The sequence below is a fragment of the Drosophila takahashii genome, chromosome 3L (genome assembly GCF_030179915.1).
Source record: "Drosophila takahashii strain IR98-3 E-12201 chromosome 3L, DtakHiC1v2, whole genome shotgun sequence".
In the NCBI taxonomy this organism is placed as follows: domain Eukaryota; kingdom Metazoa; phylum Arthropoda; class Insecta; order Diptera; family Drosophilidae; genus Drosophila; species Drosophila takahashii.
Window position 1 is genome coordinate 3,114,047 of NC_091680.1, and position 23,297 is coordinate 3,137,343.

The 23,297-nt window shown below is 38.4% G+C and overlaps 8 protein-coding genes and 1 non-coding gene across 9 annotated transcripts; 7 read left to right on the forward strand and 2 right to left on the reverse strand.

Annotated features, from left to right (window-relative positions):
- Positions 1-485: 485 nt before the first annotated feature.
- Positions 486-1,276, forward strand: LOC108070280 (RNA-binding protein cabeza). Its single transcript, XM_017160700.3, has 2 exons — positions 486-927; positions 989-1,276. The coding sequence occupies exons 1-2, from the start codon at positions 591-593 to the stop codon at positions 1,195-1,197; spliced, it is 546 nt and encodes a 181-aa protein (XP_017016189.2). The 5' UTR covers positions 486-590; the 3' UTR covers positions 1,198-1,276.
- Positions 1,218-3,528, reverse strand: ecd (ecdysoneless cell cycle regulator). Its single transcript, XM_017160699.3, has 2 exons — positions 3,151-3,528; positions 1,218-3,082 (listed from the first exon to the last, which is right to left on the reverse strand). Exons 1-2 carry the CDS (start codon positions 3,434-3,436, stop codon positions 1,308-1,310), a joined length of 2,061 nt encoding a protein of 686 aa, XP_017016188.2. The 5' UTR covers positions 3,437-3,528; the 3' UTR covers positions 1,218-1,307.
- Positions 3,529-5,775: 2,247 nt separating this feature from the next.
- LOC108070262 (uncharacterized) lies at positions 5,776-7,420 on the forward strand. The gene is made up of 2 exons (XM_017160661.3): positions 5,776-5,931; positions 6,476-7,420. Exons 1-2 carry the CDS (start codon positions 5,902-5,904, stop codon positions 7,334-7,336), a joined length of 891 nt encoding a protein of 296 aa, XP_017016150.2. The 5' UTR covers positions 5,776-5,901; the 3' UTR covers positions 7,337-7,420.
- A 1,183-nt stretch (positions 7,421-8,603) lies between these two features.
- LOC108070253 (peritrophin-44-like) lies at positions 8,604-9,290 on the forward strand. Its single transcript, XM_017160650.2, has one exon. The coding sequence runs from the start codon at positions 8,604-8,606 to the stop codon at positions 9,288-9,290; it is 687 nt and encodes a 228-aa protein (XP_017016139.2).
- A 440-nt stretch (positions 9,291-9,730) lies between these two features.
- On the forward strand, positions 9,731-10,381 carry LOC108070254 (peritrophin-44-like). The gene has a single exon (XM_017160652.2). The coding sequence runs from the start codon at positions 9,731-9,733 to the stop codon at positions 10,379-10,381; it is 651 nt and encodes a 216-aa protein (XP_017016141.2).
- A 321-nt stretch (positions 10,382-10,702) lies between these two features.
- LOC108070255 (uncharacterized) lies at positions 10,703-11,644 on the forward strand. Its single transcript, XM_017160653.3, has one exon. The coding sequence runs from the start codon at positions 10,703-10,705 to the stop codon at positions 11,642-11,644; it is 942 nt and encodes a 313-aa protein (XP_017016142.2).
- A 545-nt stretch (positions 11,645-12,189) lies between these two features.
- Positions 12,190-16,223, reverse strand: yellow-g (L-dopachrome tautomerase yellow-g). The gene is made up of 3 exons (XM_017160660.3): positions 15,686-16,223; positions 13,686-13,882; positions 12,190-12,829 (listed from the first exon to the last, which is right to left on the reverse strand). Exons 1-3 carry the CDS (start codon positions 16,130-16,132, stop codon positions 12,286-12,288), a joined length of 1,188 nt encoding a protein of 395 aa, XP_017016149.2. The 5' UTR covers positions 16,133-16,223; the 3' UTR covers positions 12,190-12,285.
- Positions 16,224-17,456: 1,233 nt separating this feature from the next.
- Positions 17,457-17,528, forward strand: TRNAC-GCA (transfer RNA cysteine (anticodon GCA)). Its single transcript has one exon. It is a non-coding gene; the product is annotated as a tRNA-Cys (tRNA).
- A 3,461-nt stretch (positions 17,529-20,989) lies between these two features.
- Positions 20,990-22,873, forward strand: yellow-g2 (L-dopachrome tautomerase yellow-g2). The gene is made up of 2 exons (XM_017160656.3): positions 20,990-21,903; positions 22,320-22,873. The coding sequence occupies exons 1-2, from the start codon at positions 21,051-21,053 to the stop codon at positions 22,613-22,615; spliced, it is 1,149 nt and encodes a 382-aa protein (XP_017016145.2). The 5' UTR covers positions 20,990-21,050; the 3' UTR covers positions 22,616-22,873.
- The last annotated feature ends 424 nt before the right edge of the window (positions 22,874-23,297 follow it).

The window sequence follows — 23,297 nt, forward strand, 5'->3', positions numbered from 1 at the left end:
AATACAGTGACTTAGTTTTTATTATTTCTTATATTGTTAGATTTAATTAAGTTTTTAATTCAAATAAGTCAATCTTAATATTTAAAGCTTTGCTTTTTTTCATTTAATTTTCGTTTTTAAAATATTGAATTAAATATTTAATGGGTGCGTTCAGCTTGTTCTTTTAATACAGTGATCTTAATGAATTGATTATATCTAGATTTATAAAATGTAATTGATTAAATTAAAATATGTATTTGTATTGGTAAAGATTTAGATTAATATATTGATTATTTCTTAATTTTTAAAATGTAATTGATAAATATAAAAAAAAAATTTTGTATTGGTAAAGATTGATTTTTTTATAAAATCAACCTGAACACCTTGTTATTATTATTTACCTTAAAAAATTCAATTAAAAATGTAAGAATTTGTGAATAAAAAACTGATTCGCAACCATAAAATAAATAACACACTGAAGTCGTGACTTGCCAAAAATCACAGTGACTTTTCAGTCACGTTGGTGAACGCACCAACAGCTGTGTTTGGTGGCCATTGAAACATATGAAAACCCGCATCGAGAGGAATAAATTCAGATATATCTCAGAATAATGGTGGATCCGAACAGAAAGATAAACCGCTTGATCGAGAAGGACGTGAACTTTCTGGAATCCTGTGAGCTGGAGTTCGCGGGCCGCTTCACAGACGAAGATCCCGAGTTTATGGCGCACTGCAGCAAACCGCTGCCGGAACCGCCAATTGTGGAGAACTGGATGGGCGGAGGAGGGGGTGGAGGGGGAGGCGGGGGAGGAGGAGGTGGTTACCAGGGTGGCGGAGGTAATCATCCCTACAATCGCTACAATGGACATCGCAGGGGGGGAGGCGACAGGGGATGGCAGCGTCGCGGAGGAGCTGGTTACCACAACAACCAGGACAGGGGATTCAGGGGTAAGTGTTCCCAGCTAGCTTCCTAACTATTTATAGCATATCCCCTTATTTATTTCCCCAGATAATCGCCGGCACAACAGATACGAACCCAGAGATCGTAGGGATAATCGAGATCATAGAGATCGCTTTGAAGGAGGAGGAGGAGGCTCCTCATCTGGAGGCTACAAGCGCTCCCATGACCACCAGCAAAGGAGTGATCCCCCAAATAATGAGCCACCCATGAAGGTGCGTCGCGACTATGGAAACTTTGTGCCTGCTTCCAAGGATTAGATTAAGAAAAACTCTTTACATTACAATCGAATTATTCACATTTACATATTATATATTTACTTGATGGTTGAATACTTAAGACTAGCAACTACGATCCCTGTTTAACCCGTTTAAACGGCCGACTCGGAGATGTCCTTGGGCTCCTGATCCTCGCTGGCTGACATGCCCACGCCCATGGCGCTAAAGAGATTGGAAACTGGTCCTGAGCCGCCCACCTGCGACTGATAGCTATCCATCATGTTCCTCAAGGTATTCACATTAATATTGATTGGTTCAAAGTCCTCGATGTCGTCGAAATCATCTTCATCCGCTTGGGGAGCCGCTGTTTTCTTCTGTTTGCTAGTAAAGGACTTGCCCACGCTGGTTTGAGCTAGTTCCCTATCCATTTGCTCCATGTACGATTGGATCTGCCGGTCGAGAGGGAAAACACTGCTGCCCCCTGACAGCGAATTCAGATTCCTCTCCATATCCTCCTCGTCCGCATAGTCGCTCATCTCGGAGGTGGAGTCCCAGTTGTCCTCGGGTATGACAAAGTCCAGGAAATTACGCACATGTGTGCTGTCGGGCTCCTCTGATTGAATCAAGGAGTTCCTCTGACAGGCTTTTCTCATGGAGGGATTCTTCTTGACTTTTCCCCCTAATCCTGTAGAACTTTTAGCCTGTGGCGGCGGCTCATCATCGTCGGAATCCAGTTCCGGTTCCTCCAAACCCCTGTGCTCTATCCCTTCGTAATTCGACTGCCTATCTAGGAATTCAGCCAATTGTTTGGTGAACTCCTCCGCATTCATCTGACCATTCGGCTTGTAGAGCTTCTTGGGACCATAGCGATCCTGCAGCATGGAGTCCAGATCCTCGGCGCTGATGTTTAGCCACTCATCCGAGTCGCTGGGCTGCAGGTTGTTCTCCTCGTCGCGCAGCTCTTCGGAGGCCGATTCCGCTGGGTGGAGCAGTATATCCAGGATTTCGGCGCCTGCTTGTGAGGCTGTGCGAAAGCGGGCTTGGTTTCCCTTGAAGTAATCCTTGGCTTTGTTTAGTAACTCCTGGTATTCCGCACTGCCTTCTAGGTTGTTTTTAAAGTAACCTTTGCTTTGCAAACTCCTCACATAAGCACGCCATTGGGGCATCTCCTCCAGCTGTTGGTTTTCTACCCTTTTAGCTTGGCTAGCCAGGATCTCCAAGCCACTGGCTAGTTTTACGCCCAACAACTGCTCCTTGTAGCGCTCTGGTTGCTTCAGGGGATCGGCTAGATTCCAGCCCAGGCGCTTCTCCGGTAAATACTGCTGGTGGGAGAGCATGGCGTACAGACAGCGGGTGAACCTAACGTTCGTTCTCAGCCGTGTGGCCTCCGGTGGAAAGTAGCGCATGGTGCGTAGGGCCTTCACATCCAAAGAATCCCTTTCGCAGAAAGCCCTCACAGCAGAGGAAAGCAATCTGGGCTGCTGTTTCAGCAGCTGAGCAGCACTAACAGGGAGTTCCAGCACCTGACGATGTATGGAGAAGTGCGGCTGCGCAATCTGATACTCCTTCAGCCGCGAATCTATGCAGGATTGGATCTCCCGCGAGCAGCGATACAAAGTGGGATTCAAACGTATCCTCTGGACAGCCATTGCCATGGTTAGAGGCTTCTCCTGCTGGCTGGAGTTTTGGAGCAGCTGCAGGCAGCCATTGACCAGGTAAACCCTCTGCTCACAGTTCTCCGGAGAGGCCCAATCCGGCAGAGAATCCGCCGCCTCGATGAGCAGAAACTCCCCATCCGAATCGCTCACCCGGGCAATGCAATCCCCGCGAGCACGTGTAATCTCGGCGAGGAGATAGACGATGAACCACTCGTCGCTGATGTTGTCGCCATAATGGGTGACGCCATGGAAATGTGGAGGGAGGTCACCTGGGCGGGGTTTTCCAAGAGGATTAGCATGCATTTTTAAGCTATTTATAGAATAATATTTGGTATACCCAGTTCCGCCTGCTCTTCCGGGTTGGTTTCCTCGTTCAGGAGACGCTCCTCCGCCGTTCCCAGCCTGATTTGCAGCTGGAACTCGTCCTTGTGCCATAGATAACTTCGCTCCAAGGATTTCTCCTTAACTATGGCATTAATTTCATTGCGAATCTGCAGCATCAACTTGCGCAGAATGCCCTCCTCCGCCTGCAGATTGTCGGGGATCTTGGGGAAGATGTAGTACTCCACAAAGTCCTCCTCGCGGACAAACTCCAGATTGCTGACGCCCGGAATCTTGGTCATCCTTTGTCCTTTTGCTCCTCCTGCTCCTGGTTTTTATTTGCGGGGGTGTTTGGTGTTACCAGACGGGCGAAGGGTTTTCCCTTGAAATGTGGTCGACCAGCCCTGGATTGCCACTTGAATTTGAAAGTGGTGGAATGCTTGGATAAGCGCTTAGCGGGGACTTCAACCATTGCCGTTGAGTCTAATTGGAAAATGTATTTAAAATTAGCGAATTTAAATTAGCGAATTTTCAATTTAAAGCATTGACAAAAATTTTTACAATTGTTTACTTTTTTAAATGGTCAAAGTGCTTTAGAAAAATTCAATATGAACTATTTTCAAAATCTTTTTACTGATATTTAGTAATATAGAGCAAAACAACTTAAATTTATTTCAATTGCAAATTATCTATGACCTTTTTTGTATTTACATTAAGCATTTTATTTACCTTTTTAAATTGAATAACTTTGTAAATATGATAATTTAAATATTTACCTGTCTTGCTTTCATATCTTTATTGAATGATTTGAAAGACAAATACACTATGCAGCATCAAAAATTAACCTCGATGAATGCTATATTTTTGGATTCGTTACGACTTCCCAAGTTAAACTGCGTTTTCCAAAGAGTTCCCCGACGCAAGGATTCTTAGCAAAAGGACCTCAAAGTTCGAAAAATGCTGAAATTGACCAACTTTGCGGAGCTCTCAGAGGCAAATGGATGCATGGCTTGGTTCGAAGTTAAAGTTTTTTAAAAGATACACCCTTTATCTTTCAAACCCTATACATAAAATAATTTTAGGATTTTTTTTAAGGCAGAAATAAATTCCAAAAAACATAGTCAAAAAACTGAAAAACATACAGCTGCGGTCAAAATAGTAGCAGTGTTGCCGCCTTGTGTTTTTAAAAGTTTGATGTTGTAATTTTTTCTTATCCAATTAGTCTAATAGTAAAATTATAATTAATACAATATTACCAGGAAAAGATCAATTACAACAACAAACTTTTAAATACACAGGGCGGCAACACTACTACCATTTTGACCGCTGCTGTATACTTTTATGTTTTTTGACTATGTTTTCTAGAATTTGTTTCTGCCTTAAAAAAAATCTTAAAATTTTTTTTAGTATGGGGTTTAAAAGATAAAGGGTGTATCTTTTAAAAAACTTTAACATCGAATCAAACCATGCATCCATTTGCCTCTGAGAGCTCCGCAAAGTTGGCCAATTTCAGCATTTTTCGAACTTTGAGGTCCTTTTGCTAAGAATCCTTGCGTCGGAGAACTTTTTGGAAAACGCAGTTTAACTTGGGAATTCGTAACGAATCCAAAAATATAGCATCCATCGAGGTAAATTTAAAAAGCACTAAAAATTCTGCACAGTGATATTTATCATAAAATTTAAATAGCCAAAATGCTTAGGAAAAATCTCATAAACTAAATTCGCTAAGGTAATTTTTACTTAAATATTTAGTTGTCTTGCTTACAAATTTTAGTTTGTTTAATTTTTTTCTTTATTGAAAGAAATGAAAGGCAAATATTCACGCCAAAACACTTAAAAGAGCTCTAGATAAATGCTCTCTAGGCCTAGCCAAATCCCTTTCTGTTTACTCACTAAACACTCACTCCACTCAAATGAAGATGGGTTTTTTATACCCGTTACTCGTAGAGTAAAAGGGTATATTGTATTCGTGCAAAAGTATGTAACAGGTAGAAGGAAGCGTTTCCGACCCCATAAAGTATATATATTCTTGATCAGGATCACTAGCCGAGTCGATCTAGCCATGTCCGTCTGTCCGTCTGTCCGTCTGTCTGTCTGTCTGTCTGTCCGTCTGTCCGTATGAACGCTGAGATCTCGGAAACTATAAAAGCTAGAAGATTGACATTTTGCATGCAGATTCTAGGAGTTCCTACGCAGCGCAAGTTTGTTTCAAAAGGGTGCCACGCCCCCTCTAACGCCCACAATCGCATATATACGATTTTAAAAATTTCAATATTTTGGAAAAGTAAAAATGCAGTTTTATTGTGTTTATCAATACCTATCGAAATGTAGAAGAAATTTTTTAAATCGGACCATTCGTTAAAAAGTTACGGCGGATCAAAGTTTTTCTCCATCTCTTTCGCACTCCCTTTAGCTGAGTAACGGGTATCTGATAGTCGGGGCACCCGACTATAGCGTTCTCTCTTGTTTTTCTAGTAAATATATGGTTTACTCACTCACCATTGCGGCATTCCAATCTAGTTGTTGTAATTAGAATCGTTGCTGCGATTGTCACTTTGCCCAACTCCCATTGACTTTTGAAAGTTGATAGGCAAACAAACACACGAAAGATATAAAAACGCTATCTAAAGTCTGCTATTTTCGGGGCTTTTATTGCTGTCACCAGAGGAGCGAGGAATCAGACAATCGAAGATTCTCGTGGGAGTTGGACCTAAGCACCTAAACACCCAAACTAACCAGAGGAATAAAGAAAACGGAATACGCCATCATGTTTTGGAAGAAATTACTTATGAGCCTGGTAAGTAGTTAAGGATTTTGTCATAGGATAAGCAAATGGGTTTCCATATTTTAAAGGGAAACTTATTAATAATAATCGAATTTATAAAGAAAACTGTTAAAAATAATATTTTACACTGTTAAAACAATTCTAGATTACATCCTTAACGATTATAACTAAAGAAATTATGGATAATATTGACTTCAATCTAACCAATTTCAAACGTAAAAAAAATGTATTTAATTTTGTCTGTTTAAATACACCGAAAAAATTTCGCTCTAAATTTTAGAAATTCTCATTGATTTGGAGTTAATGCTAATCTTATCAAAATTTTAGAAAATATGCCTTCAATTTAATATGAAATATAAACTTAATTAATTCAACAAATATTAGAAATCTTTGTTCAAATTAAGAAAGATCCATAGAGAATTCCCAAAATGTATACTATTTTGGTTGAAAAAAAATATAATTAATTTTTTATTTGTTTGGTTATTATTTTTACTACAATTTTATTTATTGTAATTTATTTTATAACCTTATTTCATTTTATTTACCAATTTTATAGCTTATGCTCAGCCTGGTGTCCTTTTTAATGGGAGCCACTGTGACCGTGCGACGCATTCAGCCGCGCGAGACGAACTCCTGCGAAGGTCGCCAGAGTCCGGGGCCCATCTGCGAGTCCTGCGAACTGCTGGCCACGTGTGTGCGTCACTCGAACGGATGGGTTAATATACCAGTGGAATCCTGCGATGTGGCCAATGGCTACTACTGCAATGCGCGGCTGGGAAGCTGCACCAATGAAACTGGACCATGCCATCCCTTCGGAATCGAGGGCAATTTCCAGTGCACTTCGCAGGGAATTTTCCCCGATCCCTACGATTGCCAGAAGTATCACATGTGCTACTTTGTGGGCGCTACTCTCGTTGCAGCTGCCGTGGATTGTGGCAATGATAGAGCCTTCGATGCGAGGACCGGTCAATGCACTTTGACCCTAAGTGATACGGTCTGCCTGCAGCGACAGTACTACTGCCCCAATGCCGGCCACGTAGCCCCCTGGCCCACTAACCCCAATATTTTCTACGTCTGCAAGTCGACGGTTAATCAGAACTTGAATGATACAATAGTCATCTACCCCTCACTTCATCGTTGTAATGATGGCGAAACTTTTGTGGATTATGTGTGCCGAAGTGGATCGAATAGTTTGCCGAATACTGATGATCCTTCGGTGATTATAGAGGATCCCAATGATGCGGACTTCTCTGTGGTGCCAAATACATGCCAGCACGTGGGTTTGATTGCCGATGGTGATGATTGCAGAAAGTACTATTACTGTTCAGCTCTAAATGGTACTTTGAGGCACATGGACTGTCCACAGGGAACCTACTACCGACCTGAGTCGTCCTCCTGCGTCCTGGGAACTTGCTGAGGTGGATGGTGAATTGTATTTTATTCGTTCTTCTATAGAGAAACCTTATAACTTATAAATAAATAAAATATATAGTCAAAAGAATGACAAAAAGAGTTGGCTTTCATGTATTTTATTACTAAAGGTTAATTAAATATGGGTCATAATTAAATATTATTAAAAAAAATTGATACCATTAAAGTATCTCAAAATCTTTTTATCCGAAGTTTAGTTATAATTAAAGCTAACTTTTGAAAAATTAATGTGCCAGGACGAATACTAACCATTTAAATGTCCTGACCCAACGACAAATTATGAATTTTGCCTTTGCATCGATGGAAAATTGTACCGGAATGAGTGCCCAAGTGGTTATATTTTTCAAAAATATTGTCTAATATCTAGATAGAATAGTTTTGTTCGAGATTCATCTCAAAATTTTATTTCTTATAAGTTAAGGCTTAAAAAAAAACAAGAGGGAACGTTATAGTCGGATGCCCCGACTATCAGATACCCGTTACTCAGGTAAAGGGAGTGCGAGGGAGATGGAGATAGAGATAGAAAACGTTGATCACGCATAACTTTTTAACGAATGGTCCGATTTGAAAAATTTCTTCTACATTTCGATAGGTATTGATAAACACAATAAAACTGCATTTTTACTTTTCCAAAATATTAAAATTTTTAAAATCGTATATAAGCGATGGTGGGCGTTAGAGGGGGCGTGGCACCATTTTGAAACAAACTTGCGCTGCGTAGGAATTCCTAGAATCTGCATGCAAAATGCCAATCTTCTAGCTTCTATAGTTTCCGAGATCTCAGCGTTCATACGGACAGACGGACAGACAGACAGACAGACAGACGGACAGACGGACAGACGGACATGGCTAGATCGACTCGGCTAGTGATCCTGATCAAGAATATATATACTTTATGGGGTCGGAAACGCTTCCTTCTACCTGTTACATACTTTTGCACGAATACAATATACCCTTTTACTCTACGAGTAACGGGTATAATTACACCTGTTTTTTTTGTCCGTATAAAATTGATTATTAAATACTGTAAGCTAACAAGGTAGCCTTTATCTAATTTTCTTGAAGACCAAAAAAAATGCATTTCAGAAGAAGTGAAGCTAAAATTGCTTCGACAAGGTCATAAACTTCTATTAGAATGTACAATGTTACTTTTCTGCAGTTTATCTTTTAATTATGGCGAAACATTCTCCGCCTGATTATCTCCTCCTATATAAGAAAGAGTGCAATGGACCTCATTTAAAACAGTTTTCAATATGAAGTCAGCTCCACAGTTTGGGTTTCTCTTACTTTTTCTGTCTTTTCATGTGGGAAAAGGAATTGAAACCTTCGAAAAGGTTAATTCCAAGGAGCTTCGACTGGATGACGAGAATCAATCCTGTCCAGATACTTTCTACTTTAATGAAACAATCCAAACCTGCATTTCTACAGACATTACCAACTGTACTAATTACCAGATTGGTAAATGCCCCATAACTACTGATGTGGATGAGTATTGTTTGTGCCTAAATAAATACCTTCAGATCTGGAAATGTCCCGAAGGAACCTACTTTGATTCCAATCGATTGATTTGTAGAATTGGAACAGTGGAGTGCCAGGAGGATTACAATCCATTTGTGTGTCCTACAGATATTTATAACTCTACTAACGATACCTTTTGCCTCTGCATCGATGGAAAATTGCATCAGAATTACTGTCCAACGGGATCTATCTTTAATACCGATCAAAAACTTTGCTTGAAGACCGGAACTGATGACGATGATATACCCGATTCGAAACCCTCTTCTGAAAAATGTCAGAGATATGGGTTATTTGGGGATCCTTCGGACTGCGCAGGATACTATCACTGCCGAGATAAGGGCAGTGATATTCAGCATTCCAAATGCTCTGGAGGAACCATTTTCAGTTTGACTTCTTTTGGCTGCGTTGCAGGAACTTGTTGATTATAATTAACTATTACAACTAGAATGTGTTAAAATAAATTGGATTACTTTAATATTCGGTACTTCTTATAACTAGAATATGTTGAAATAAAATGTATTACTTTTTTAGAAAGTATATAAAATTCGCTTTGAGTCTGAAATCAAAGACAACTTTCGTGTTTTGCCGAATTCACGAAATGGCCTTTATGCACACAAGAATCGGCTAAAATCGCGAAACAAAATCGTGAAATCAGCCCCGCATGGACACAATAAATATGGTCTTTATCTAATTTTCATGAAAAGTTAAAATTGCTTTGAAAATCATAAACTTCAATTAGATTGTACAATTTCTTGTTTATATTTTGCAGTTTATCTATTAATTATGGCGAAACATTCTCCGCCTGATTATCTGCCCCTATATAAGGAAGAGTGCAATGGCCCTTGTTTAAAAAGTTTTCATTATGAAGTCAGCTCTACAGTTTGGTTTCCTCTTAGTTTTTCTGTCTTTTCAAGTGGGAAAAGGATTTGATATCTCCAAAGAGGTTAATTCCAAGGAGTATCACTCTTGTCCAAATGGTTTCTACTTTAATGATACACTCCAAATCTGCGTCTCTACGGATATTTATAGCTGTACCGACTACAGTTCTAGTAAATGTCCCACAAATACAGATCTGGATGAGTTTTGCGTGTGCCAGAACAAATATCTTGGGATCTTGAAATGTCCCAAAGGAGCCTACTTCGATGCCGATCTATTGGCTTGTATATTAGTAACAGTGGAGCAGTGCCAGAGGGATTATGACGCATTTGTGTGTCCCTATAACACTGCAAAAGATATCTTTTGCTACTGCCAGGATGGAAAATTGTATCAGCATTACTGTCAAACTGGAACTATCTTTGATGACAAACTTGGAACTTGTATTGATGACGATGATATTCCCGAATCAGAACCTTCTTCTAAAAAATGTCAGAGATCTGGGTTGTTTGGGGATCCTTCGGACTGCGCAGGATACTATACTTGCCAAGATAAGGGCAGTGATATTAAGTATTGCAAATGCTCTGCAGGAACCATCTTCAGTTTGACTTCTTTTAGCTGCGTTGCAGGAACTTGTTAAACTTATTAACTTATTAAAAAATTCTTATAACATGTCTTTAAATAAAATGGATTATTTCACAAAATTTAAGTTGCATACTTTTTGAATACCCTATTTCCGATCACTTTTCATCCTAGTGGGTTAAAATAAGTAAATATTAGTAATTTTCCTAGAATTCTAGGTCGTAATATTCGGTACTTTACCAACGTGATAATGCTTTTTAGACCTTTGAAGAGCTTATCTATTTAATTAAGTGAAAGACATTTGTCAGTCTGATTAGAAGTTGCTATAAAGTTGCTATAAAAGTTTGGCCACTCATGAACTAAATCAACAGTCTTTGTGATGAGGTCTTCTTACTCGTTTTTTCTACTCCTGCTTGCTTTGGCAATCGGATCCTCCAAAGCCGACGATAATCCTTGCCAGGATGTGCGGCTCCCAGGCTTCGTTTGCCTCAACTGCACCACTTTGGGTTATTGTCTTCGCGATGCCACTGGAAAATGGGAAACCGTAAAGATGTTGGGCTGTGAGTCCGATCACAGTTTCTTCTGCAGCGACGAGGGAACCTTCGGATGCACCTGGCAATCGGAGTGCAGGGTGCCCAAAAGGGGTCCTTTCAACTGCCAGCAGGAGGGAGTATTCCCAGATCCTTACGATTGCCGAAAGTATCACGAGTGCAGCGATCAGAGTGTGGAGACCCCGCGTCTCTGTTCCAATGGAGCTGGTTACTCCACTCTCTCGGATTCATGTGTCCTGCCCCGCGAAAGTGATCAGTGCACCAAGGAGCAGTTCACCTGCGAAAGATCCGGACAAGTTGGTGGTTGGTTGGCGGACAATCGGTTCTTCTACGTCTGCGTAAATGATTCCACCAACACTGATCTCTATCCTTTGATGATGAAGTGCCGCGAGGGTTTCGTTTTCAACAGTTACAGTTGTGTTCCTGCATCTCGTTTTCAGAACAGGGAATTACTAATTGAGGAACCGAAGAACTGCTATAATAACGACCGATACGAATGTCCCTTCCGAAATTCCGAGCGGGAGTACTGCAAGTGCGTCGATGGAGAACTGCAGGTTATTAACTGCACAACTGGTTTCTACGTTGATCCCAAGATCCTAACTTGCGTGACTGATAGAGTCCATCAGTGCCAGGACTTTGAGGTCCTCAGCTGTCCTGGTAGCAACGCCAAGGATGAGTACTGCATTTGCATCGATCACCAATTGCAGATCTACAACTGTCCAGAGGGACAGTATTTTAGTGATGAGAAATTGGTGTGTGAAAAGTTTTAAAGTGGATGAGATAATAAAATAAAAAATGTCTACGATGATAATTTTAATAGTACTAATTTTTGGGATATCGATTTGATTTTATAATGGGATTGTAATATAAAACAATAATTCGCAAATAAGTTACACGAAAATTAAATAAATCATTACCCGTTCCATATTATATGTCAAAAATTTTAGAAGGGATATATTATTTAAAACTAAAAACGATATTTTTTCTATGATTTTGACAACTAAATATTTAAAAAAATCAATTTTTCATTAAAAGAAAACATTATATTTTCTTAGTTTTTGTCGACTTTTCTGCACTCGGACTCGAGTTAGCAAAAAACTTCTCATAAATGGAAAATGTTTTTAAACAGTACGTAGGTTATATCTAAAAATCCTGAATGACCGAATTTCAATTGATTTCAATTTGCACTATTTTTTAAGTTTTTTAAAGGTAGTCCATAAAATGTTTAAAAAATTACAAATAATTTTCAAGTTGAAATTACCTCCATGCAATCGAATATATTATGTGTTAATAACCAAAATAAATTCCCAGACACTTTTAAAATTTAAAACATTGACCAAATTTTAATAAGACCCAATAACGACAACAATTCTTTATAATCTTAAGCATAAAAAATTAGGGCTAACTCGATTTAATCGTCGCACTCCTTAACAACAGGATGGAGGACAATGGAGGCTCCATTGCAGCCCGTTCGATCCGAGATGAAGTCGTGGAAGTTGCTCTCCAGTGCCCACATGAAGCGCTTGTGACCCGGCAGAACCTGAGTGGACAGGCGGCAGTCGCCACCCCGCTGAACCTCCTGCAGATTGGCGGCTTTGAAGCAGGTCTCCGAGTCCCACAGGTAAATATCATTTTCGCCCTTGTAGCGGAAGAACAGGGAGGTTCCCCCATCGGCTCCCAAGAGAACAGCCTGTTTTCCATAGGGCTTGGGACCCACATCGATGATGGAACCGGCGCCCTGACCCACTCTTAAGTATTCACCCTTAATGGAATACAGACGTGGGGAGCTCAGGTAGCTGAAGAATAGGGTGGAGGTTCCATCCGGTTTGGAGGTGAGGGCCACGTACAGGACATCGCTTGTGGGAGCGGTCGCCTTTGGCAGGACAATGCGGTAGGACTTGTTGCCCGTGATGTCGTAAACCAGGATGCTGCGTGCTCCGGCATCAGCCACATAGCTGTGGGATATGAGGGAAAGAATAATAATAGTCAGTAAGATGAGATAAGATATTATGCGACTAATTCATTTTTAATTGGCTGGAAAAAAGTTAGGAGTGAGGCACACTTCTGATTACTATGTTATGTAGATAAGATAGGAGGTTTCTAAGTGGTTAATTCCTTTTTAATTGGTTTTCTACATTTTAGTATTGATTAATTTGTTCTTGAATTTTGGATGTATCTATATGATAATATTTTATATAACTTTGTATATTTGCAATATTTTATCAAGTTTTTTGTATTTATTTTATAATTGTTAAATGGATATCTATAATAATTTTATAAATTATTCTAATAATTATATATTTTTGGTATTTTTATTAAATTTCTACTAATGCTTTTATTTTAAAATTGAAAAATGGAAATCTTTTAAACTTTATTGTAAAACTGAATTCTTTTATATTTTATTAAACTATTTAAATAACTATAGTGGTTCAACCTCTAAAATATTTAATTAATATTTTATATTTTTAGAGTTTTATTAAATTTTTTAGTAAGCCTTTAAATTTAAAATTAAAAAATCTTTAAAGTTATATTTAGTATTTTAAATATAACAATTTAATTTTTAATATTTTTTAGTGGTTGAAAGTTAATCATAAATATTAATTAAAATATTAAATAATAATTTCACAGTTGAGTCATGGGCAAAAGATTATGCAGGTACAAATAAATTATTCAAACTCATTTTTCAGATGAATGGCCTTGCAACTGAAGCTTTAATTCAAATGCATAAATGTGTAATAAAGGTGAGAGACTCTTTCATAAAATTCCCTAATAAAAAAACGAAATTGAATGGACAGTAATAATAAAACTCACACGAATGGCTTATTGTCCTTGGAGTAGTCGACCACGATGAACTGCAGGCGACTTTCGGAGGTGACTAGGTCGCTGAGGTCGATGCTCTTGACCACCTTGTTGTTGGCCGTGTTTATGGCCACGATCTTGGGGCTGCATCTCCTGATGGGCTGCTCCAAAGTGTTGACAATGCCCACATCCAAGGCCCAAAGAAGTCCCTTTAAAAAAAGATACAAATACAAACCATTATTAATTGCTATCAATTGCGGCTTATATTCATTGTTCTTAATGTTTTCATTTGCCGGCTGTTAATTGAAATGTTGTTGGCGTTAAAAATTCCGCACTCGTACAACAAAATGAATATCAGCGAAAAGCACTGAATGGAAAATTGCGCAAATAAATAAATAAATACAGTTGCGTTTTCTGTGTGTTTGCTGTTTGCTATTGTTATTGTTATTGTCGTGTCGACTTTTGTGTAAATAAAATAAAGAAATGATTTGCATAAATGCAGCTAAACGAGAATGGCATTTAAATGAGAACGAATTGACGGCTGCAATAATTGAAGGAAATTATTAAGTTGCATTTATGCTGGGCATCGTAAGTAGGTCATTTGTGTGTGGTTTTCAATAAATAAACATGTAAATATTTTACAATATCCGTTGACTGGAATATTTATCATTTAAATTAATCTGACAGTCATCAAATTTTAAAATTGCCAAAGAAATACACACAAAATCGTCTGTCATTTCCTATGAAACTCAACTTATTTCTGAGAACTTTCCACTGCATTTTCATGGCACTTTTCAGCTGCAGCCCTTTGCCCTCTGACCTTTTATAATATTCCATTTACATAACCACTTTTTCACCCTTTTATCCGTTTATTCTTTCTGTTCAGTGGCCGCCGCCAATTGCCAGACATGAATTTTATTTGAAGCTCTTCGTTTTTGCTGCCCCCCTTTATTTGATTAAAAAAGCAATTTTTGGTAGTCGTCAGCGAGGATGGGCAGTTAAAAATAGTGACGTGCTAAAGGGTTAAGGGAGAGGAAATACCCTAAAATGCAGACCAACTTTTAAAAAATATAAAAAACATTATTCTTAATTTTATTTTTGATAAAAATCTACTTCTTAATAAATTTGATATATATCGAAAAAATAACAGACCATTAAAAATCATAATAGTTTACAAACAAGAGAGAACGCTATAGTCGGGTGCCCCGACTATCAGATACCCGTTACTCAGCTAAAGTGCGAAGGAGATAAAAACTTTGATGATAGGTATTGATAAACACCATAAAACTGCATTTTTACTTTTCCGAAATATTGAAATTTTTAAAATCGTATATAAGCGATTGTGGGCGTTAGAGGGGGCGTGGCACCCTTTTGAAACAAACATGCGCTGCGTAGGAACTCCTAGAATCTGCATGCAAAATGTCAATCTTCTAGCTTTTATAGTTTCCGAGATCTCAGCGTTCATACAGACAGACAGACGGACAGACGGACAGACGGACAGACAGACGGACAGACGGACAGACGGACATGGCTAGATCGACTCGGCTAGTGATCCTGATCAAGAATATATATAGTTTATAGGGTCGGAAACGCTTCCTTCTACCTGTTACATACTTTTGCACGAATCTAGTATACCCTTTTACTCTACGAGTAACGGGTATAAAAAGAAACGTATTTTCCTTTTAAATATTTTAAATAACCTATAAGTTCAATATTTAATTTTTTTTTAAATTTTTCAAGAAAGGAAACCTTTTAAGAATACTTTAAAATTTATATATTTAAAAATTACTTATTTTATGAAAAATATCACCTTTGCTACCCTTTTTTCCGCCCACGATAAAAATATGAAAAAAGCATTTAAAAGCCATCAAGAGGCTGCCCATCAAAAGTGCCATGAAGTGGCTGCCCCCGAAAAAATAGCAATCCGTAATTAAAGGCAGAAATTGCAGTTCGGAAGAGACTCCCCAATAAAAATAAAAACCCGAAACAATATAGGCGTTAATTGCACTCACATTCTGATCGACAGCTATGTCCACGACGGATTGAAGGGCCTGGCAGTTGCCCTCCTCCTGGATGGCCCAGCAAGGATAGGGGGCGATCTTGGTCAAACACTCGCCCTTCTTCAGATTGACCTTGCCGAGGGTGAAGGGTACGCCCTGTTTGTACCGGGGCAGGGCTACAAAAGCCGAATCCCTTTGCAGTTGGGCACGGGTCACTATAATATTCCTGGGCACATATCTCCCCGACTGGACATAGATATTCTTGGTGGACTCACAGGGCCAGTGGAGGCTACTGCCACTCAGCTGGAATGTCAGTTCACTCAGGGGATTTTTATCACACTTGGAGCCACCAACCGAATTGGAGGCATCTGTGGAGCCAGCCTCATCGGTGGAGGAACTGTAGCCTCCGAAAACCAAGGAGGCGGAAACTACAACAAGCAGCAATTGCAGCTGCCACATTTTCTGGGCTGTTTTTTTAAAGGATTTATGGGATACAAAAAACACAGATCCAACACTCGATTAACCACGTTTGGCCAGAACATAAAACTGTCTGAACGGCCGAAAGACTTGCATTTATATTTAAAAGCCGGCGATTTGTGCAGCAATCTCCAAAGAGCGTGTTGCAGCAAGGTCGTTAGAAGAGCTGGTAAACACGGGGGAAAACAAGTGGCTGTCTGGAAATGGAAATGGCCAAATGGAATGGTTACCAACCAGCCAGCACGTCTGGCTTACGCCGGAAATCGGCCAGACCTCTAAGCCAGATTCTGCTCTCGGTTTCTAAGCAATGCGGAAATGCGGGGCGGAAAAGAGTCTCCAATTTAACCCCACTCGTTGATTGTTTTATTTATATTTAATTCTTTTTAGAAAGAAATAAGTAGAACATTTTAAATTAAATATTATAGGTACATAATTATTATCTAATTTTGAATTTACCATTTATTAATATCTAAAATAACATTCAAGCATTTACTATTTATTTCTTAGCAATGCCGAAATTCGGCAGAATTTAAATTCGTTTAGAGTTAAAATTTTTAATTTACCCTTTATTAATATTTAAAATAATATTAAAGCAGTTTTCAATTTAATAAATTGAAAATATTATTAAGCTATATATATTTTATATTATCAAAAATGTTAAAATCTAACATATTTTAATTAAAAAAAAATAGTTTAAATTTTTTTCTGGTTAAGATTAGTTTAGATTTTTATAGCTACCTAATTGGTATATTTTACCCCGTTCAATAAAATGGGTTAAAATATAGAAATTGCTTCTGTCACCCATCGATCGTTTGTGCATTCGAAGGGAGCCCAAGTTTTCACCCTTTGGCAGGCAAAGTTCAGGGGTCAATGCGAAACAGTTGCCAAAGTGGCCCAAAAGTTCAATATCAATGCTGACGTCTGTGACCTGTATCTGAGTTTCTGTTTCTCTTACCAAGAAAGTTTCGGTTACTTGGCTTGTGTTACCAGCTATTTCGAGGCTGACAAAAACATCTGTCAGCCCGCCTGCAGCTATCAGTTGGCAAAGAGAAGTTGGGGTGCCAAAAGGAGAAAGTTGGGGGGATGATATGGGGGCATATTATTCGCTGATAAGATTGCAATATACTAGAGAGAATCAATGGTGAATCACACAAAGAGTTTCTCGTTTCTCGCTAAACAATTCATAAACACTTGGAGTCTTAAATTGATTTTTATTTCATTTCTATTTTAAGATAAATTGCAAAGGCGAAATTTTATCTTAGTCATCGAAGTTTATAAGGCGCTCCGAGTTCAGCAAAATCAAGTCGGGGGTATAGCTCAGGGGTAGAGCATTCGACTGCAGATCGAGAGGTCCCCGGTTCAAATCCGGGTGCCCCCTGGAACTAAACTTTTTTTCTACATATTTTTTTTATTATCATCTTAAATAGCTCTTTGTGGATTTAGGCGGTTTTTAGAGGGGGATTACATTAAAGGTGCGCGCCAGTCCGCCAGACATATGGACAATGAACTCGTAAAGAAAACCCACGCTTCGAATAATAACAAATAATAAAAAATGCTTTGACACATTTGAGTGGGCGGAGAGGAGGAAGGATTCTTCGGTGTCCAGTGAGTCCTTTGTTTGTCCTGCGTCTTCTGGTTTCTTTTTTGTGAAGCTGGAGCAGCACGTGCATCGAATTATGGCCACCACTTGGCTTCCACTTCCATTAAATGGCCAAAATGTTTAATCTCCTTAAAGCAACACACAGAAAATGACCAGCGGCTGGTCAACACATATTTTGATAACCCTTTTCCGGATTGGGGGGATGGGTATAAGGATGATTCAGGGTCAGGGACTGTCTATAATGCCAAATTACATGCAGATTGAATTTTTGTGAAATCCGTTTCAATAAACTGCCATAAGTTGGCCTCCTCCTCTCCTCCGATCGTAATCCCCGAATTTATAGCACACACATGCCCAAAAATCCATGCTGATATATATATTTTTGTATGTGATATATTATGTGGGCGGGATTGTCAGTCAGTTGGGGCAACATCTCCGTTGAATCTGTAGATAAATATTTATGTGCTCCAGCATAAATAAAAGCAAAAATATCAAAATGGAAATTTAACGAGGCACACGACTAAGAATTGTATACTCTTCAGAAAAAGTTTATTAAATAATGTTGCTCCCTTTTAATTTTTTTTTAAATAATCTTTTCACTTACAATTTTAAAATAAAATAATAATAATAATAACATAAATAATAATAACATAACATAAATAAAAATAATAATAACAGTACTAAAAATAATTTTAAATATTTCCTTTTTTATTAATATTTAATAAAATGGTTAAAAAATATTTATTTCATATATATTTATAAACAAAATATTTACCAATTTTTGTATATTTAATATACAATATTTTAAATATTTTTGTATTACAGTAAGGGTATTTCTATTTTCATTTCTCACTCACTTGGAAATATTTTTCCCCTGTTTTTGACAGATGCGTATAAATGGGGAATTTAAAAATGTTCATTGATTGCAATGTTTTTGCGAATAAAAAAAGTGAGTATTCAATATGCAGCCAGCTGCCAAGAGCAATTTGCCGGCGAGTCAGAGATGAAACCAACCAAATGAATTCAATTATTGCAAAACAATTAAACAAAGATGAGCCACCGGATAAAGGCACTAATTTATGGCAATTCATCGAACCATTTGCGCTCCGGCAAAAGGTTAAGAACCACAGTGGACAACTTTAAGCAGACGTAAACAAAAAGTTGGCCGACGAAAGAAAGCCAGCAAAGTGAAAGCAAAGCACATAAATTAGGCGAAAGCAGCGAAATGTATGGAAAGATTAATGCTAATCGCCAGATGATGACTTTTTAATACCCTGTAGTAACCGCAATAAGCCATGTAATTTGAATTTGACTTAAAACTGTGCGAGTTTGGGTTAGTGTCTGAAAACTTTTACTAACTGGGGGTTAAATTCCCCTGTTTTAAGTGTAATGCCTTTTTGACTAACGTAAGTTTATTAAAATGTAATTATCATATTTGTGTTTGAATTAAAATATCTAATATTAATGATTTTGATTCAAGACGATAGGGGTTTGGTTTAGCCTCTGAAAACTTTAACTAACTGAAGGTTAAACAAAATGGAATATTTATTTAGCACATTTATTTTAAATTTAAATCGCAAACTACTGAAAATCTTTTAAGCTTTTACCCACACTACAAAGCAGCTTATCCAAAAGAAGTTTGAAAGAAGTTTTGTTTTTAATTTATGAGAAATTCCCGGTAAAAGAAAATCGCTTTCCTCAGCAAAAAGTCGGCCCATTTACCAAAGCAAATCAAACGTGACCACAGACAATTCTTTATTTCACATTTTTCTTCTTTCCTCTGCTCCCGACAAATTATTGGCTTATTTGCGTTTTCAATTGGATTTTTATTGGCATACAAACACACATATAAAAAGGTAAACTTTTCAGCCTGTTTTTAAAGAAGTCGCACATGACGCATACGCCTCGTTAAACGGGCCATAAAATAAAGAAAACTGTCAATATAATGTGTGGAAAATGGCCTGAGGGTAAGCTGGGTATGGTTTTCCCGAGGATTGGGTTTGGTTTTTCCCCAGCTAATGGGGGTCAGTCCGGCAGTCGCCTGGCTGTCTCTTATCTACCCCCAAATATTTCCCCCGTTGCTTCTTTTTTTGCTGGAGGTAAGTGTTTACATAAATTATGTCAGATGAGTAGCCCCGGAAATGCTTGTCATCAATTTTTTGTTCTCTGCGTGTATGTAAGACTCGTATAAATCATTCGGCGTGGGGGAAAACATGGGGAAAAGCCAACCGGAATGCGGGCTTCGGCTGACAATTTAACATGCCAAACACGTTGGTTTTTGGTTTGGGGCGATTCCGGGTTGTCTGCCCATATCGAGGGCTTTAACCTATTTAGGGGCAATTACGTTGATGGAAATGGCTGAGAAATTCAGTGGGGAAATCCCAAGGATGCAGGGATTTTACTCTCTTACTTCTCTACTTCTCTTGGCCAATTTATGGTTGGCTGACTGAAAATCACAGTCTGAGGTCATTTTATTAATGGCAATTAATTTTCTAAAAATATCTCGGGCAATCTGGTGACACTTGTAGGGATTCCCCTTTCAATTGATTGCAGTAATTGCAATGCCATTGCGAAAGTCAATTGGTTAATTGGGGCGGAGAAAGGAATGAAGGAATCCCTTTTCCTTGGTCGCTTAGATTTTCTTGGAAAATTCCTGTGGTTTCTGACCGGGAAATAAATAGAAATTTAATTAGATAGTTATGTGATTTATTGAAAGAGTTAATTGCTGAACCAAAATAATGTTTTAATATATTTTATGGGATTTAATGCACCAAAAAACATTTGTAATTGGCTTATAAAATTCCCTATTTATTCGGAATTAATAAAAAAAATTGTACATATTAATATAATTACTTAAATTAAAAGCATTTGTTCAAAAAGTTATAAAAATCAATGAAAATTTTTGTATATTCCCGGAAAGTACTTTTTATATTTAAATCTTGTTCTTATGATTTTTCTAAATGTTTTCTTTAAATATTCTTTCATTCAATTAAAATGTCAATAAATTAATAACAAAAGTCAAAGATGAAATAAAATACTTTTTGAACTTTAATTGCTTTTTACCCTCTTTTTTGTGGGTAAGCTTTGGTCAAGGTTATTTGGCTGGCTGAAAAAATCAGTTTCAGTTTGAAAATTGAGAATTGGTCGCGAGGCACGTTGCCGGTTTTGTGGTCATTCGATTCTTTGGGGGGTTTTTGGGTTATATAAGCACGCCACTTGGCCAATTTGGGGAGCACACATCGCGCACGTCGTCGCTAGAATAGACTATTATTATTATTAAGAGAATTAATTGCCGCCACAATGAAAGTGTTTTTGGCCCTAATCCTGGGATTTTGGCTGGCCAACTTGGCTCGCTCGCAGGGCACCAAGTATGGATTGTGGACTCCAGATCGAGCCCATTCCGATTCGCAGCCCATTCAGTGGACTGGTGGACAGTTTGAGTTTCCCTGCGCCAGCACAAAGTCGCTGTTCAAGAGCTCTGGGAAGTTTATACCCAAGAATGTGATTGCGACGAGGGCTCAGCTGATCGGAGATACCATATATTTGGCATTGCCAAGATATCGGAAAGGAGTTCCAGCCACTTTGGTTAAAACAAATGTGAAACCTGGTACCTGTTCTACGACGTTTAAGCCATATCCCTGCTGGGATCTCCAGGAGGAGGGCAACTGCAAGGCTCTGCAATCAGTGGTGGATCTGGTGGTGGATCAAAATGAGGTTCTCTGGGTTTTGGACACCGGAATAGTCAATACCCTGGAAACCCCGGTTCGCAAATGTCCACCCAAAGTGGTGGCCATGTCGGTGAAGACGGGAAAAGTGCTGAAAACTGTCTCTTTGGAGGGCTTAACTTCCAGTAGTTCGCGACTCCAATATCTCGTGGTGGACTACGCCCCCGATGGTGGATGCTTTGTCTATGTCAGCGATGCCGCCAATCGGGCCATTATCGTCTATAACCTGCAAGCGGATCGAGGATTCAGGGTGGTCCTGCCCAAGGCAGTTACCGCCGGCTGTCGTTCGAGGGATGTCCTCTACATTGCGCTCATTCGCAGGGATTGCGGCACCACTGAGCTCTACTTTACATACCTGAGCACCAGCAAGCTGTTCTCCCTGAAATCCGAGTATCTGCGCAGTGGAGTGGCCGATGGACGCATTTTGGGTGAGTTTGATTTGCTTATTTTAAAATACTAAATAATATTATCGGAATAAACTATATTTTAAACCAGTATGTAAAAGAAAAGAAATCACAAAGCAATTATTTGTTTAATGAAAAAATATTTGAAGATCTAAACAATTTTTTTTTAACAATTTTTATGTAGAATTTTTATATATATTTTTTACATCCCGCAATGTAAAGTTTTTTTCTAAAAGTAAAAAAAAACTTTATTTCAAGAAATAGTAAACTTACTAAATTAAAGAACTTTCTTTTAAAATAAAGATCTACCATCAGAGCGAATACTTTTGTAATATTGTTTAGAATATATTACATTTATATTTATATTTTTTTACATTGTATTTTTATTAATTTATGCATTAATTTGGAATTTTTATTAATTTAATTTGTTTTTTCTGCAGATCTCGGCAAGAAGCCCAGTCGCATGGTCATCATTGGCACGGACAATGGCTCGGCGATTTTCTTCCGGAACGAGGGCGACGCGGAGGTCTACCGCTGGGACACGAACTCCACTTTTGCGGAGGCGAACTTTAAGCCAGTTTACCGCAGCCAAACCTGTCAGCTGGTGACCCATGCGGTGCCCGATTACAAGCGCAATACGATGCGAGTGCTGCAGAGCAATTTCCCCGATTACATGCAGAATCGCGTTGGCTGCGGGGCCATCCAGCAGTTGGGTCTCATGCAGGGCTGTTGGTAACTGAGTTAACACCCACTTTTTGGACTCCTAACCCTCCAGCCCATCCCATTCACATCCAATCCAGTCTGAACCAAACTGAAAACTAAAAGTGCCACTGCAGTTAGATTGGCAATAACCCAGAATGAGTTGGTTTTTTAGTTTTCGGGCCCTCGAGTGCAGTTTGTATTTGGTATTGGCATTTTGTACATAAACTAACGACTTTGGTCGCACTTGTTGTTATCTAAGCTTAGCAAATAAACGTTTCCATTTCGTACAGAACGAGAGAGGAGTAAATATTTGGGGAGGCTTACTGCCGATGGGTAGATGGGATCAAGTTAGTGTTGATAGTTTGTGTCCAGACATGAACTCGGTTTTACAATTGAGCCTCTGGTTTATTTGTGTACTCGCTTTTGTATTTATTGAATAGTATTGGCAATGAAAACAATATGAATTTGAAATCATTTAAAAATCACAAAATATTTTCTTTTTTATTGCCTACTTTTTGACACCTTTAAAAATGATTCCAAAATATTTGTCTGAGGTAAATAATCCATAATAAGCCATTCAATTTACTGAGTATTTTTTTATAATATTGAATACTGTTTTGCTTTTATAATAGAGTTTATCTTATAAAGTTATCTTCAAAAGAGCTATAAAAAAGTCCTCGTTTAATTGAAAATTATATCAATGAAACCCGAAAAAA

What these genes read in the sequence shown, in the direction of transcription:
- LOC108070253 (XM_017160650.2), top strand. Translation starts at nt 8,604, where the DNA reads ATGAAGTCAGCTCCACAGTTTGGGTTTCTCTTACTTTTTCTGTCTTTT.
- LOC108070280 (XM_017160700.3), top strand. Translation starts at nt 591, where the DNA reads ATGGTGGATCCGAACAGAAAGATAAACCGCTTGATCGAGAAGGACGTG. An exon ending in CCAGGACAGGGGATTCAGGG is followed by an intron (nt 928 to 988) that starts GTAAGTGTTCCC and finishes TTATTTCCCCAG; the next exon opens with ATAATCGCCGGCACAACAGA.
- yellow-g2 (XM_017160656.3), top strand. Translation starts at nt 21,051, where the DNA reads ATGAAAGTGTTTTTGGCCCTAATCCTGGGATTTTGGCTGGCCAACTTG. An exon ending in GGCCGATGGACGCATTTTGG is followed by an intron (nt 21,904 to 22,319) that starts GTGAGTTTGATT and finishes TTTTTTCTGCAG; the next exon opens with ATCTCGGCAAGAAGCCCAGT.
- LOC108070262 (XM_017160661.3), top strand. Translation starts at nt 5,902, where the DNA reads ATGTTTTGGAAGAAATTACTTATGAGCCTG. An exon ending in AGAAATTACTTATGAGCCTG is followed by an intron (nt 5,932 to 6,475) that starts GTAAGTAGTTAA and finishes CCAATTTTATAG; the next exon opens with CTTATGCTCAGCCTGGTGTC.
- LOC108070255 (XM_017160653.3), top strand. Translation starts at nt 10,703, where the DNA reads ATGAGGTCTTCTTACTCGTTTTTTCTACTCCTGCTTGCTTTGGCAATC.
- ecd (XM_017160699.3), bottom strand. Translation starts at nt 3,436, where the DNA reads ATGACCAAGATTCCGGGCGTCAGCAATCTGGAGTTTGTCCGCGAGGAG. An exon ending in GGAAGAGCAGGCGGAACTGG is followed by an intron (nt 3,083 to 3,150) that starts GTATACCAAATA and finishes AACCCCGCCCAG; the next exon opens with GTGACCTCCCTCCACATTTC.
- LOC108070254 (XM_017160652.2), top strand. Translation starts at nt 9,731, where the DNA reads ATGAAGTCAGCTCTACAGTTTGGTTTCCTCTTAGTTTTTCTGTCTTTT.
- yellow-g (XM_017160660.3), bottom strand. Translation starts at nt 16,132, where the DNA reads ATGTGGCAGCTGCAATTGCTGCTTGTTGTAGTTTCCGCCTCCTTGGTT. An exon ending in ACATAGCTGTCGATCAGAAT is followed by an intron (nt 13,883 to 15,685) that starts GTGAGTGCAATT and finishes CTTTTTTTAAAG; the next exon opens with GGACTTCTTTGGGCCTTGGA. An exon ending in AAGGACAATAAGCCATTCGT is followed by an intron (nt 12,830 to 13,685) that starts GTGAGTTTTATT and finishes CATATCCCACAG; the next exon opens with CTATGTGGCTGATGCCGGAG.